This window comes from Canis lupus, chromosome 18 (genome assembly GCF_011100685.1).
Source record: "Canis lupus familiaris isolate Mischka breed German Shepherd chromosome 18, alternate assembly UU_Cfam_GSD_1.0, whole genome shotgun sequence".
Taxonomy (NCBI): Eukaryota; Metazoa; Chordata; class Mammalia; order Carnivora; family Canidae; genus Canis; species Canis lupus.
The window spans coordinates 50,225,476-50,239,241 of record NC_049239.1 but is presented as its reverse complement, the minus strand read 5'-3'; the positions used below and the strand labels follow the sequence as shown (position 1 = coordinate 50,239,241).

Here is a 13,766-nt window from a genome sequence, read left to right as displayed (position 1 = left end):
CCCTCTGCCTATGTATCTGCCTCTCTCTCTGTGTCTCTCATGAATAAGTAAATAAAATCTTAAAAAAAAAAAAAAACTTTATGGCATCTAATACACAATCAACAGCATACACTATAATGAACTCTTCTCAAAAAATCAAAAACCAGGCGCCTGTGTGGCTCAGTCAGTCGAGCAGCTCACTCTGGATTTGAGCTTCAGGTCATGGTCTCAGGGTCCTGGGATCAAGTCCCAAGTGAGGCTCCATGCTCAGCAGGGAGTCTGCTTGAGGATTCTCTCTCTCTCTTCTCTCCCTCTCTCCCTCCTTCCCCTCTACTCCTCCCACGCTTACTTGCATGTTCTCTCTCTTCTTCTAAAATAAATAAATCTAGGGCAGCCCGGGTGGCTCAGCGGTTTAGCACCACCTTCAGCCCAGGGCCTGATCCTGGAGACCCAGGATTGAGTCCCATGTCAAGCTCCCTGCGTGGAGCCTGCTTCTCCCTCTGCCTGTGTCTCTGCCTCTCTCTCCCATTAATAAATAAATAAAAATCTTAAAAATTAAAATAAAATAAATAAATCTTAAAAAGAAAAAAAAAAAAGTCAGTTGGCAATGTAGGGTCTGTATAAAATCAAGATCATTGGTAGCAAGGAAAATGTGGTCCTGGTAAAGATCACCGTGGGTCAAAGCAACAACCCTGTCCACTATCTTCTCAATCATAATGGAGGGTATTTCCTGAGGTTCACAGAGATTCTCTTTGACAGAGGCTTCGAAAGGTCAGTGACGTGACATCTTCAAAAGGTTAAACATCAAGTTACCACATGACCCAGCAATTCCACTCCTACACATATATTCAAGAGAACTGAAAACATGTTCTCACAAAAACTATACACAAATGTCCATAATGGCCAAGAAATGGAAAAACTCAAATGTCCATCAACTGATAAACAAATTATGGTATATCAAGCAATGAAATGTTATTCAACCATAAAAAGGAATAAAGTGCCATATGTACTACAACACGAACAAATCTTGAAAACATTATACTAAGTGAAAGACAATGGCCACAAAAGTCCAAGCATATTGTGTGACTCTTTTTACACGAAATGTCCAGAAGATATCAAGTGGATTAGTGGTTGTTAGGAACTAAGTGGGGGGGAGCATGGGGAGAGATTGCTAATGGTACATGATTTATTTTTGAGGTAATGAAAATATTCTGAAAAGATGGTGGTGATTATTGTAGAACCCTGTAAAAAATACTAAAAATCTGGGATGCCTGGGTGGCTCAGCGGTTAAGCGTCTGCCTTTGGTTCATGATGTGATCCTGGAATCCCAGGATCGAGTCCTACATCGGGCTCCCTTCAGGGAGCCTGCTTCTCCCTCTGCCTGTGTTTCTGCCTCTCTCTCTCTCTCTCTCTCTCTCTCTCTGTGTCTCTCATGAATAAATAAATTAATGAAATCTTTTTAAAAATGCTAAAAATCACTCAATTTAAAAGGGTGAATTTTATGGTATCTCAATAAAGTTGTTATTTTTCTTTTTGGATCAGTGATAGCCAACTTGCCTTAAGTAGTTCACTGTAGACTGAACATTAATTGATTTATCTGAACCATCCTAAATATTAAACCTCTGTCTTATCCAGGGCAATCATTATTTGATTAAAATCTGCCTCCAACCACTGAACACTTCCAGGGGAACTGCTAGATCCTAAGAGCCATCAAGCCCATAAAAAAGACTCCTCTGGTTTTAGACTCTAGAAAAAGAAACATTACTAAGAGCTTTGGAATGAGAAAAGTTACCCAGTTTTAGGAAACCTCTCCATAGCTGCATGATAAGTTCCCAGCTTCACACACCCATTTTTACTCCATTAGATATGGTACTTTTCCCCTACCACTACTACCAGGGGTCCTTTTCTCTGGTCCTGACCATCTACTTTGGGTTTTTTCCTTCACACAATTATTTTTTTTGCCACCCTTCCTTCCTCCCTTTAAGTTTGAGACCAGTAAGAGAAGGCTCTCACACAAACACAAACCACCACCTTCTCTTCTCCTCCCACTCTCTCATTGCCAGGGTTTAATTCTGGCACGTAGGGCATTGTAAAACCCGTCAAGATAAAAATTCTAGAATAACATCCAGAGAGGGGAGGTTTGCTAACACTTGCCTCTCTTGCCCTCCTCCTATAGACTCACTTCCATGCTGTTTATGCTCTCTTGGCTTTTCAAAGTCTTTAACTTACGCTTTAGTAGCTATGGCCATCTCTGCACAGAGGAGCTTCCACAGTGCTCTTTAACACGGCATCCGGAATTCCACCACTGAGGAGGCAGGCCAAATGCAAAGGCAGGAAAATGAAGAAAATCAGGAAGACTCAGAAGAGATGGCATTTTTAATAGCACACGGGCAGGAGAAAGTAACCAAAGTATGACCATAACATCAGGCATGAATTGCCTGCCTACTGATAATATAAACACCCTACTGAATCTTAAGCTTCTTCATTCACAATCCACAAATGGACAAAGGGCATTTGACAAAAGATCTGTTTGCAGTTCTCATTAATCACATGGAGTCCCTGAAAAGGTCAGAGACATCTGGAGGATCCTCAGCCTCTTCCACGTGACCCTGCCCTTGATGCACATAAATATCACCTGATCCTGGACTGTGACAGGATGTATGTGTGCATAGGTTCCTTCCTCTTTCTTTCGGAAGATTTATTTATTTTGGAGACGAAGAGAGAGAGCACAAACAGGAGGGGCAGAGGGAGAAGGAGAGAGAATCTCAAGCAGACTCCACACTGAGCATGGAGCCTGAGACAGGGCTCCATCTTATGACTCTAAGATCATGACCTGAGTTGAAATCAAGGGTCAGATGCTTAACCAAATGAGTCACCCAGGTGCCCCTGTCTGCATAGGTTTCTTTCTTTCTTTTTTTCAAGATTTACTTATTCATGAGAGAGAGAGAGAGGGAGGGAAAATGAGAGAGGCAGAGGGAGAAGCAGGCTCCATGCAGGTAGTCTCACACGGGACTTGACCCCGGGTCTCCAGGATCACGCCCTGGGCTGAAGGCAGCGCTAAACCACTGAGCCACCCAGGCTGCCCTCTGCATAGGTTTTTAATGCAAGGTATATCTGACTAGATATGAGGGTAGGAATGTCTTTTGACTATTACCTATCTAAAAGACAGGACTGATCAACACACAGTCATTTGGAGTCCTTGGATACTTTTGCACATAGCTTACAAGCAATGGGTACTGTTACAGAGAACTGATTATCAAAAAAAATCTCGGCAAAAATAGGGACAGGTGAACATAATCTACTGCCAAAACTGAAGAGTGTATCTGAATGAATATTTGAAATATCCATCACATTGTGTTAGGACTGTGCTGGAAAAGGAGTCTGATTTTTTTTTTTTAAGATTTTATTCAAGGGTACCTGGGTGGCTCAGTTGGTTAAGCATGTGCCTTCAGATCAGGTCATGATCCCAGGGTCCTGGGATGAGCCCCACATTGGGGTCTCTGCCCAGCGGGAAGCCTGTTCTCCCTCTCCCTCTGCTTCTCCCCCCTGCTTGGGTTCTCTGTCAAAAAAATAATTTATTTTATTCTTTTTTTAAAAAAAATGTTATTTTAAGTCACAGAAATTAAAAGGACAACATAGGAAATATACTCAGTAATATAATAACATTTCTTAGTGACAGATAGGGACCACACTCCTCATCATGATGAACACCAAACAATGTGTAGAACTACTGAATCTTATGTTGTATACCTGAAACTAGTAATACTATATGTTAAGATACTGCAATAAAAAATAAAAATTTAGAGCCGCCTGGGTGGCTCAGCTGGTTAAGTGTCTGCCTTTGGGGGCACATGTATGGCTCAGTGGTTGAACATGTCTGCCTTTGGCTCAGGTTGTGATGCTGGGGTCCTGGGACCAAGTCCCGCATTGGGCTCCCCACAGGGAGCCTGCTTCTCCCTCTGCCTCTGCGTTCTCTCATGAATAAATAAATAAAATCTTTAAAAAAAAAGTGTCTGCCTTTGGCTTAGGTCATGATGCCAAGGTCCTGGAATTTAGCTCTAGTCTGGGCTCCCTGCTCGGCAGGAGCCTGCTTCTCCCTCTCCTCCCTACTCTTGTGCTCTCTGCTGCTATCTCTGTCTCTCTCTCTCAAATACGTATACTTTAAAAAATATACATTTTTGGGATCCCTGGGTGGCGCAGCAGTTTGGCGCCTGCCTTTGGCCCAGGGCGCGATCCTGGAGACCCGGGATCGAATCCCACGTCAGGCTCCCGGTGCATGGAGCCTGCTTCTCCCTCTGCCTGTGTCTCTGCCTCTCTCTCTCTCTCTCTCTGTGTGACTGTCATAAATAAAAAATATATATATATATAAAATATACATTTTTAAATAATTTAAATATTTAAAAAACCCAAAAAAACAAAAAGCTCACAGAGTATTAAAGCAGGAGGACCCAGAAATACTATTTAAACCAGAACTTCTGGGCACCTGGGTGATTCAGTGGTTGAGCATTTGCCTTTGGCTCAGGTTGTGATGCTGGAGTCCGGGGATCAAGTCCCGCATCAGGCTCCCTGTGGCTTGCTTCTCCCTCTGCCTATGTCTCTGCCTCTCTCTGCGTGTCTCTCATGAATAAATAAAATCTTTAAAAAAAAATAAACTAGAACTTCTCGAATTCTCTCAACAAGTGTTTCAAATGCCAGTTGAGAACAAATAGGCTTGTTCTCTCATAAACTCAAACTTTCATATACCTATTTAGGCCAGTTTTCAGTTTTAATAAACACAACTGGTAAATACAAACTGCTCTCAGAATCTGTTAATACAATTACCCTCTTGGGGAAATTTATAAGATTACACTGTGGCTTGAGTACTGATATGGGCATTCTAGTTTGATAAGCACAAATCTAACCCTTTACTTGATTTTATAGACAAAGGAGTAGTTAAAAAAATAAGGAAAAGAGCCTGCAGCACCACCCTTTCCCACAGAAGTCTACTGTGTTAACAGTAAAGCAGCTCAGGGAAATTTGCATGTTACCTACACACACAAGGCAAATCCACAAAAACCCAAAAACCTGCAAAGTGCAAAATAAATCAAGTTCCTCACCATTCACTACTAGGTCATCACCATTCGAACAGGTTACTCAACAAGTAACCATTAAGTACAATTAGTTTCCAGACTTAATAGCAATGTAGAGGTTTTTCAAGGAGCGAGAAGGAAAAGGACATTTCCCCACCAGGAGGCAAATGAGACAATGCCACTGACATAGAGGCAGGTTAAGTCACCATTTAGGGCACAGTTGTACTTCGCTTGAAAGGCCAGAGGTGGCAGAAGTGCTCCCCATTGAAACACAGATAACAAATCCTTTGAAATTATCCAACCAGAAAGAGAGGAAGCAAAGGAAGGTGGCTGCCTGCTGCCGTGGCTGGAAAAGCTACGTCTTGGTTTTCTATGGTCGACCCTGTCCCCTGTCCTGTGGGACAGCACAGCACTGCCCGTACATGCCTCACCCTTTCTCCAGCCATAGAGCCGCAAGAGCAAGCTGTCCTCTTGGTTACATAGCACATACAGAGGAAACAAAGGCCCCTTCACAAAACCTTCCAGACTTTCTACCCACCTTACTGAAAACACTGAATACTACCAGCAATTCCGGTTGCTCTGAAAAGTTCACATAGCTTGTGAATACACTCCATGTGTAAAGAAGCCAAATCAGAGTGGATAAGATCATCTAAACCCCAGGAACATCTCAGCCCCAGGAAAAAAAAAACTGAATAGTCCAATAGATGTGACCTGCTTCAACACATCAGCATTAGGAAGCTGGCATAGACAGTGTAGATCTTGGGCACCTGTGAATGTCACATCCTGACATTCAAGTACTCGGTTTATGGTTAAGAAGTAGTTGGTGTTTTTGACGAAGAACAAGTTTTAACTACAAGTTATGAGGCAAACATACAGGAGAGAGCTTCTGAGCTAGTCTCTGCATTTGTATCTAGGAATGGCTTCAATATTTTCAAGTCCTTACTACAAAAAAATATATTCTTTAAAAGTTTTGGAGTACAATCACTTTGCTAGATAGGGTTCACGGTAATACATAGATTTTATTTTAGTAACACATTTTTAAATTAAAATGGCTTGCTTGGGATGCCTGGGTGGCTCAGCAGTTGAGTGCCTGCCTTCAGCTCAGGGCGTGATTCTGGAGTCCCAGGATCGAGTCCCACATCAGACTCCTTGCATGGAACCTGCTTCTCCCTCTACCTGTGTCTCTGCCTCTTTCCCTGTCTCTCTCATGAATAAATAAAATCTGAAAGAAGAAAGAAAGAAAGAAAAAGAAAGAAAGAAAGAAAGAAAGAAAGAAAGAAAGAAAGAAAGAAAGAAAGAAAGAAAAGAGAAGAGAAAAGAAAGAAAAGAAAAGAAAAGAAAAGAAAAGAAAAGAAAAGAAAAGAAAAGAAAAGAAAAGAAAAAAGACTTGCATCCTTTTTTTGTAGACTTAGCAGGGCTCATAGAGATTAATTTCTATTTTATTCCACAGCGTTCTAAGCAGGAAAAATTCATGCTATAGTAATATAAGTTAGCGGAATGTCCAAAGTCTTGAAATAGGACATTCTTTTTTTTTTAAGATTTTATTTATTTATTCACGAGAGACACAGAGAGAGGCAGAGACATAGGCAGAAGAAGAAGCAGGCTCCTTGTGGGGAGCCTGATGTGGGACTCAATCCCAGGACTCTAGGATCATGCCCTGAGCTGAAGGCAGATACTCAACTGCTGAGCCACCCAGGTGTCCTGAAATAGGACATTCTTAATGTCAAACGTCTACATGTATTTTTTCCCAATTTTTCAACACTTTCTAAAGTTATTTTTTTTGTAATCTCTCTCTTTTTTTAAGATTTACTTACTTATTTGACAAAGAGAGCACAAGCAGGGGGAGCAGCAGAGGGAGAGGGAGAAGCAGTGTCCCTGCAGAGAAGGGAGCTCACGGCAGGAATCAGGACCTGAGCCAAAGGCAGATGCTTAACCGAATAAGCCACCCAGGTGCCCCCCCCCCTTTTTAGTAATCTCTACACAATGTGGGGCTTGAACTCAGGATCCCGAGATCGAGAGTCACATGTTCCACCAATTGAGCCAGCCAGGCACCCCTATCTTTTTCCAGTTTTTAAATTGTGGTGAAATATACAACATTAGCAGTAAGTACATTCACACTGTTTAGCGCGGCATGAAATACATTCAGGGGCAGACACCTGGGTGGCTCAGTGGTTGAGCATCTGTCTGCCTTTGGCTCAGGTCGAGATCCCGGGGTCCTGGGATAGAGTCCCATATTGGGATCCCACAGGGAGCCTGCTTCTCACTCTGCCTATGTCTCTGCCTCTGTCTCTCATGAATAAATAAATAAAATCTTTTTTTAAAAAAAGTATATCCACTGGCATTAAGTACATTCACACTGTTTTACAAGCATCATCCACCATCCATCTCCAGAACTCTTTTTATCTTGCAAAACTGAAACTGTGCCCATTAATGCACTAACTCTGCACTTTACCCCCCATCCCAGCCCCTGGCCACCCCCATCAACTTTATCTCTATGCATCTGACTGCACTAGAGATCTCAGAGAAATCAAATTATACAGTGTGTCTTTTTGTGACTTGTGATTATTTTATTTTGCATTTAGTCCTCAAGGTTCATCCATGGTATAGCAGTGTCAGAATTTCCTTTTTTATGGTTAAATAACAGTCCATGTAAATGTGCCATTTTGCTTATCCATTCATCCATCAAAAACATCTATGTATTTTTAATCAGTTGGAAAAGGACCCATATCTAGGTGCAATCAGCTCAATGCTCAGAGAATGATAAACCACAGGACCTATCTGCTCTAGAGAAACCTTTAACGATTAAGATGGGAGGTCATTGGGATGCCTGGGTGGCTCAGCTGCTTGAGCATCTGCCTTTGGCTCAGGTCATGATCCCAGAGTCCTAGGACCAAGCCCTGCAATGGGCTCCCTGCTCCATGGAGAGCCTGCTTCTCTCTCTCTCTCTCTGCCTATCTCTTCCCCTACATGCTTGTTCACTCTATCAAATAAATAAATAAAATCTTAAAAAAAAAAAAGGGTGGGGGTGGGGGGAGGCTATCTGGTCCGCACCTAGCCAACTGTATTTTACTGAAAAGCAAAAAAGCCACTGAAACTTCTGCAAATTGCCCACATGTAACATGGCATCAAGTCCAATACACACAGGACTCGTCTCCTGGATTCTTACAGCCTGATCCCCTCAAAATTTCACTTTTTCTAAAAGTCAAATGACTAGGGGAAAAAAATTCAAACATAACTAGTATCTCAGAGGAAAATGATCCGCAAGTGTAAAGGACAAGATACGCGGAAAATCAGACAGTGGTAATACCAAAACAGCCAAGGAATTTGGAGCGCAAATAAAATAAGGGGGAAAGAGGGATTTTTGTAAAATTTCTTCTAGCCATCTAAAACTCCTTTTGAAACAACCATGACTCAGGTGAAAAACAAAAACCAAAAACAAAAATAAACTTCAGTGAAATGACAGCATCAGTGTGTGGAAATGAATAGCTGCCTTAACCCCAAGCCTGGAGGCTGTGTTAAGAGAACAGCTTTTGACCTTGGTGAACTGCTGGCTCCCACAGACAGCTGTGTGGCCTTGGGCTAGTTACTCGATGTCTTTTAAGCCTGTCTTCTCACCATAAAACAGTGTAGTAGTATCTAATAGGGATTTCTGTGACAATCATGAGGTAATGTCAGCTGCTCATCAGCAAAAGTTCATCGGTAAGAGTATGCCAGACAGATTAAGGAGAAAAGCTGGTCTTAAGTGCTCCATTCCAAGGGCTGCTCAAGCTCTGCACTCTTAACACATTGGGTCCAAGAATTCTTTTTGGAGGAAGAGTAGGGACTGCCCTTTGTACTGTAGGATGGTCAGCAGTACCCCTTTCCTCCACCCACTAGATGCCAGGAGTGCCACCACCAATTGCGACAATAAAAAAATGTGTCCAGACATTACCAAATGTCCCTCAGAAAGGGTTCCTAAAATACCCATTTCAAGTCACTATTCTTAGCACCCTTGGAACGTAGCATGCCTCTGTCTGCTCTCACCTAAGAGGCTCTTCCATCTTTCAGAGTTCAGGGGTGCTGCCACTTTCTCCATCTCCCAGCTCACATGGACCTCCTAGGCCTTTTTTGTTTTTTTTTTTTAACTGTTTCATCATCAGTTCCTAGGCTACGCTCAACAGAAAGAGTACTGGCCACAGTGAGATGTATAAATATGTAATGAAAGGCATGGAGAGACACCTGGCTGGCTCAATTGGTAGAGCATGCAATTATTTTTTTTGGTAAAGATTTTGTTTATTCATTTTACTTTTTTTCCCTAAAGATATGTATGTATGTATGTATGTATTTGACAGAGAGCATGAGAGAGCACAAACAGGGGGAGGGGGAGAGGGAGAAGCAGGCTCCCCATTGAGCAAGAGGTCTCAATCCCAAGACCCCAGGATCATGACCTGAGCTGAAGGCAGAGAGAGCCACCCAGGCACCCCTATTTATTTTACTTGAGAGAGAGAGAATGCACATGAGGGCAGAGGGAGAGGGAGAGAATCCTAAGCAGATCCTGAACTGAGTATAGAGCCCAACATGGGCCTTGATCCCATGACCTCAAGATCACAACTTGAGCCAAAACCAAGAGTCGGACACTTAACCAACTGAGCCACCCAGGCACCCCAGGCATGAAACTCTTGATCTCAGGGTGTGTGAGTTCAAGCTCTACATATAGCGTACAGCTTCTTTATATACATACATAAATATGAAAGACATGAAGAGTACAACCTAATTGTAGATGCAAAACAGACTTGTGAAAAGCTAAAGACAAGGGCTGTGCAAGGACAGGACAAGATTTTCCACCAGCTGATAGAGGACAGTGAGATAGTGGAAGGGTCCACTATAGGTAAACCCAGAAGGAGAACATGGGCATCATTAGCTGGGCAAGCCAAGAGACTAGCCTGAAAATAAAATCCTGGAACTAACAGAATTATAGCAAGGTTACAGGATACAAAAGTCTGAGCATCAGGGTGGCTCAGTCGGTTAACTGTCAAACTTCTGATTTTGGGCCAGGTCATGATCTCTGGGTTGTGAGACTGAGTCTCAATGCTCCGTACTGGGGGGGAATCGGGTCTGCTTAAGATTTTGTCTCTCCCTTTCCCTCTGTCCCTGACCATCCTCTCTTAAAAAAAATAAAAAATAAAAAAGCCCATCACTGTCCCATATGCCAGCAATGAATAAGTAGAAATTAAAATTAAAAGCATATTATTAAAAAAAGCATATTATCATGTACATCAGCAACCGAAAAAATTAAACATTTAGGTATAAATGTAACAAAATATGTACAAGATCTATAGAAGGAAAAATACAAAACTCTTTTTAAAGATATCAAAGAATAGGGGCAGCCCCGGTGGCCCAGCGGTTTGGTGCCACCTTTGGCCCAGGGCGTGATCCTGGAGACCTGGGATCAAGTCCCATGTCGGGCTCCCTGTATGGAGCCTGCTTCTCCCTCTGCCTGTGTCTCTGCCTCTCTCTCTCTCTCTCTCTCTCTCTGTGTCTCTCATGAATAAATAAATAAAAATAAAATCTTTAAAAAAAAAAGATATCAAAGAATAAATAAAATGGAAAGATATTCCATGTCCATGGATAGGAGGACTCAGTATACTGCCAAGATGCTAGTTCTTCCTTACTTGATGTATAGCTCCAATGCTGCAATTCCAATAAAAATTCCACCAAAATGTTTTCTCAATATTGACAAACTAATTCTAGTTTATTTGGAGATGCAAAATACCCAGTATCAAAGGAGCAGAACAAAAACAAATAAATAGCCAAATCAGTATCAAAGGAGCAGAACAAAAATAAATAAATAAATAAGCAAGCAAGCAAGCTGAATAGTCACAGGACTAACACTACGTGACTTCAAGACTTACTACAAAGCTACAATAATTAGGACAATGTGGTGCTGGCAAAAGAATAGCAAACAGATCGATGGAACAGAGTACAGAGCCCAGAAATAGATCCACATAAATACAGTCCACTGATCTTGACAAAGAGCAAAGGCAATTCAATAGAGAAGGGACAGTCTTAACAAATGGTGCTGGAACTAGACATTCACAATTAAAAAATGAAATCTAAGGGCACCTGGGTGGCTCAGTCAGTTAAGTGTCCAACTTTTGTTTTTTGTTTTTGTTTTTTTAATTTTTATTTATTCATGATAGGCACACAGTGAGAGAGAGAGAGGCAGAGACACAGGCAGAGGGAGAAGTAGGCTCCATGCACCGGGAGCCCGACGTGGGATTCGATCCCGGATTTCCAAGATCGCGCCCTGGGCCAAAGGCAGGCGCCAAACCGCTGCGCCACCCAGGGATCCCAGTGTCCAACTTTTGATTGCAGCTCAGGTGTTGATCTCAGGGTTATGAGTTCAAGTTCTGCATTGGGCTCCACACTGGGCAAGGAGAGAAAGAAGAGGAAGGGAAGAGGAAGGGAAGGGGAAGGGGAAGGGGAGGGGAAGGGGAGGGGAAGGGAGGAAGGGAAGGGAAAGGGTTCCTTCTTACTTTCCCTTCCTTCCTTATCCTTGCCCTTTCCTTTCCCTTTCGTTCCTTTCCCCTTTCCCTTTCCTTTCCCGTTCCCTTTCGTCCTTTCTCCCTTTGTCCCTTTCCCTTTCCTTTTTCCTTCTTTCCTTTTCCTTTTCCCTTGTCCTTTTTCCTTTTCGCCTTTTCCTTTCCTTTCCCTTTTCTTTTCCTTTCCCTCTTTTCCTTTCCTCCCTCTTTTCCCTTTTCTTTTCCCCTTCCCTTTCCCTTTCTTCCCTTTCCCTTTCCTTTTCCCTTTTCCTTTTCCCTTTCCCTCTTTCCTTTTCCTTCCCTTTCCCTTCCTTCCTATTTCCTTTTTTCCCTTTTCCCTCTTTTCCTTTCCCTTTTCCCCGTTCCTTTTCCCCTTCCCTTCCTTTGCTCCCACCTTTCCCGTTTCCCTATCTCCTTTCCTGTTCCCCTTTGTGCCTCTTAATCCCTTTCCCTTCCCGATTACATCCTTTTCCTTCCTTTGCCCTTGCCTTGCCCTTCCTCCCCCTCCTCTCCGCCTGCCTCCCCTCCTCTATCCCTTACTCCCTACTTCCCTCCGCCCCCCTCCCCTCCCTCCACAGCCCTGGGTGGCTCACAGTTTGAGCATCTGCTTTGGCTCAGACTGACCCCAGGATCCAGATCGAGCCCACATCAGGTCCCCTGTGGGAAGCCGCTTCTCCCTCTGCCTATGTCTCCTGCCTCCTACTTCTCCTCTCCCCCTTGCGTGTGTCCCTAACATAATAATAAATCTAGAACACGAAGAAAGAAAATAAACGAAAGAAAGAAAGAAAGAAAAAGAGATAAGAAATAAAGAAGAACTAGAGAGAGAAGACAGAGACAAACAGAAACGAAAAAAGAAATCAAGACGAAGCCAAGCTCAAGAAAGATCTTGCTTGAGTGTTGTCTTGCTTGTGATGCCTGTGTCCATCCCAACTACCCGACAAGACACCAAATAAAAAACAGAGAGGAAAAGAAAATAAAATCTAGCACACAACCTTACATCCTTTACAAAAGTTAACACAAAATGGATCCTAGACCTAAACATAAAATGCAAAACTACAAACCACACTATCATCTAAACAGCCTTGCTCGGGCAGCCCAGGTGGTTCAGCAGTTAAGCGCTGCCTTCGGCCCAGGGTGTGATCCTAGAGATCCAAGATCGAGTCCCGCATCAGAGTCCCGGCATGGAGCCTGCTTCTCCCTCTGCTTGTGTCCCTGCCTCTCTCTCTCTCTCTGTGTGTCTCTCATGGATAAATAAATAAAACCTTAAAATAAACAAACAAATAAATAAATAAACAGCCTTGCTCATGGTGATTACATTTTACATACAACACCAAAGGCACAATCCATGAAAGAAATGATTGATAAGGTGGAATTCATTAAAATTTTTTTTTAAGATTTTATTTATTTATTCAACAAAGAACGTGAGCACACAAGTAGGGGGAGTGGGAGAGGAAGAAGCAGGCTCCCCACTGAGCAGGGAACTAGACTCAGGGTCGGATCTCCGGACCCTGAAATCCCAACCTGAGCCGAAGGTAGATGCTTAACCAATGGAGTTCCAGGGGCCCCTGGAATTCATTAAAACTTCAAACTCCACAAAGACACTATTCAAGAAAATAAGGTGACAATCACAAACTGGAAGAAAATATCTGCAAAAGACACACTGGATAAAGGACTATTAGCTAAAAGATACAAAGACCTCTTAAAATGCAACAATAAAAAAATAGGCAACTTGATTTAAAAAATGGGCAAAATGGGCAGCCTGGGTGGCTCAGCAGTTTAGCACTGCCTTCAGCCCAGGGCGTGAGCCTGGAGACCCGGGATTGAGTCCCACGTTGGGCTCCCTGCATGGAGCCTCCTTCTCCCTCTGCCTGTGTCTCTGCCTCTGTGTGTGTGTGTGTGTGTGTGTGTGTGTGTGTCTCAGGAATAAATAAAATCTTTTAAAAAATAAAAATAAATAACATAAAAAATGAGCAAAAAAACCTAAACACAAACCTCACCAAAGAAGATATACAGGAAAAAAAAAAAAGATATACAGAAGGCACATAAGCAGATAAAAAGATTCCCCATGTCATATGCCATTAGGGAATTGCAAATTAAAACAAGATGCCATGGGCGCCTAGATGGCTCAGTCGGTTAAGCATCTGCCTTCAGCTCGGGTCATGATCCCAGGGTCCTGGGATGGGATGGAGCCCCACGT

The 13,766-nt window shown here is 42.8% G+C and overlaps 1 protein-coding gene across 11 annotated transcripts in view; it reads right to left on the bottom strand.

Annotated features, from left to right (window-relative positions):
- The window catches only part of CHKA (choline kinase alpha), a 70,024-nt gene that overhangs the window by 50,545 nt on the left and 5,713 nt on the right, over window positions 1-13,766 (bottom strand). Inside the window, exon 1 of one of the 11 annotated variants that reach the window (XM_038563718.1) lies at window positions 2,209-2,451. The exons of 9 other annotated variants lie outside the window; for them this stretch is intronic. In XM_038563718.1, coding sequence (XP_038419646.1) covers window positions 2,209-2,228 — 20 coding nt within the window. In that variant the 5' untranslated portion in view covers window positions 2,229-2,451. Of the gene's footprint in view, window positions 1-2,208; window positions 2,452-13,766 lie in introns of those variants that run through there. One more of the 11 variants, XM_038563720.1, reaches the window with a different exon arrangement.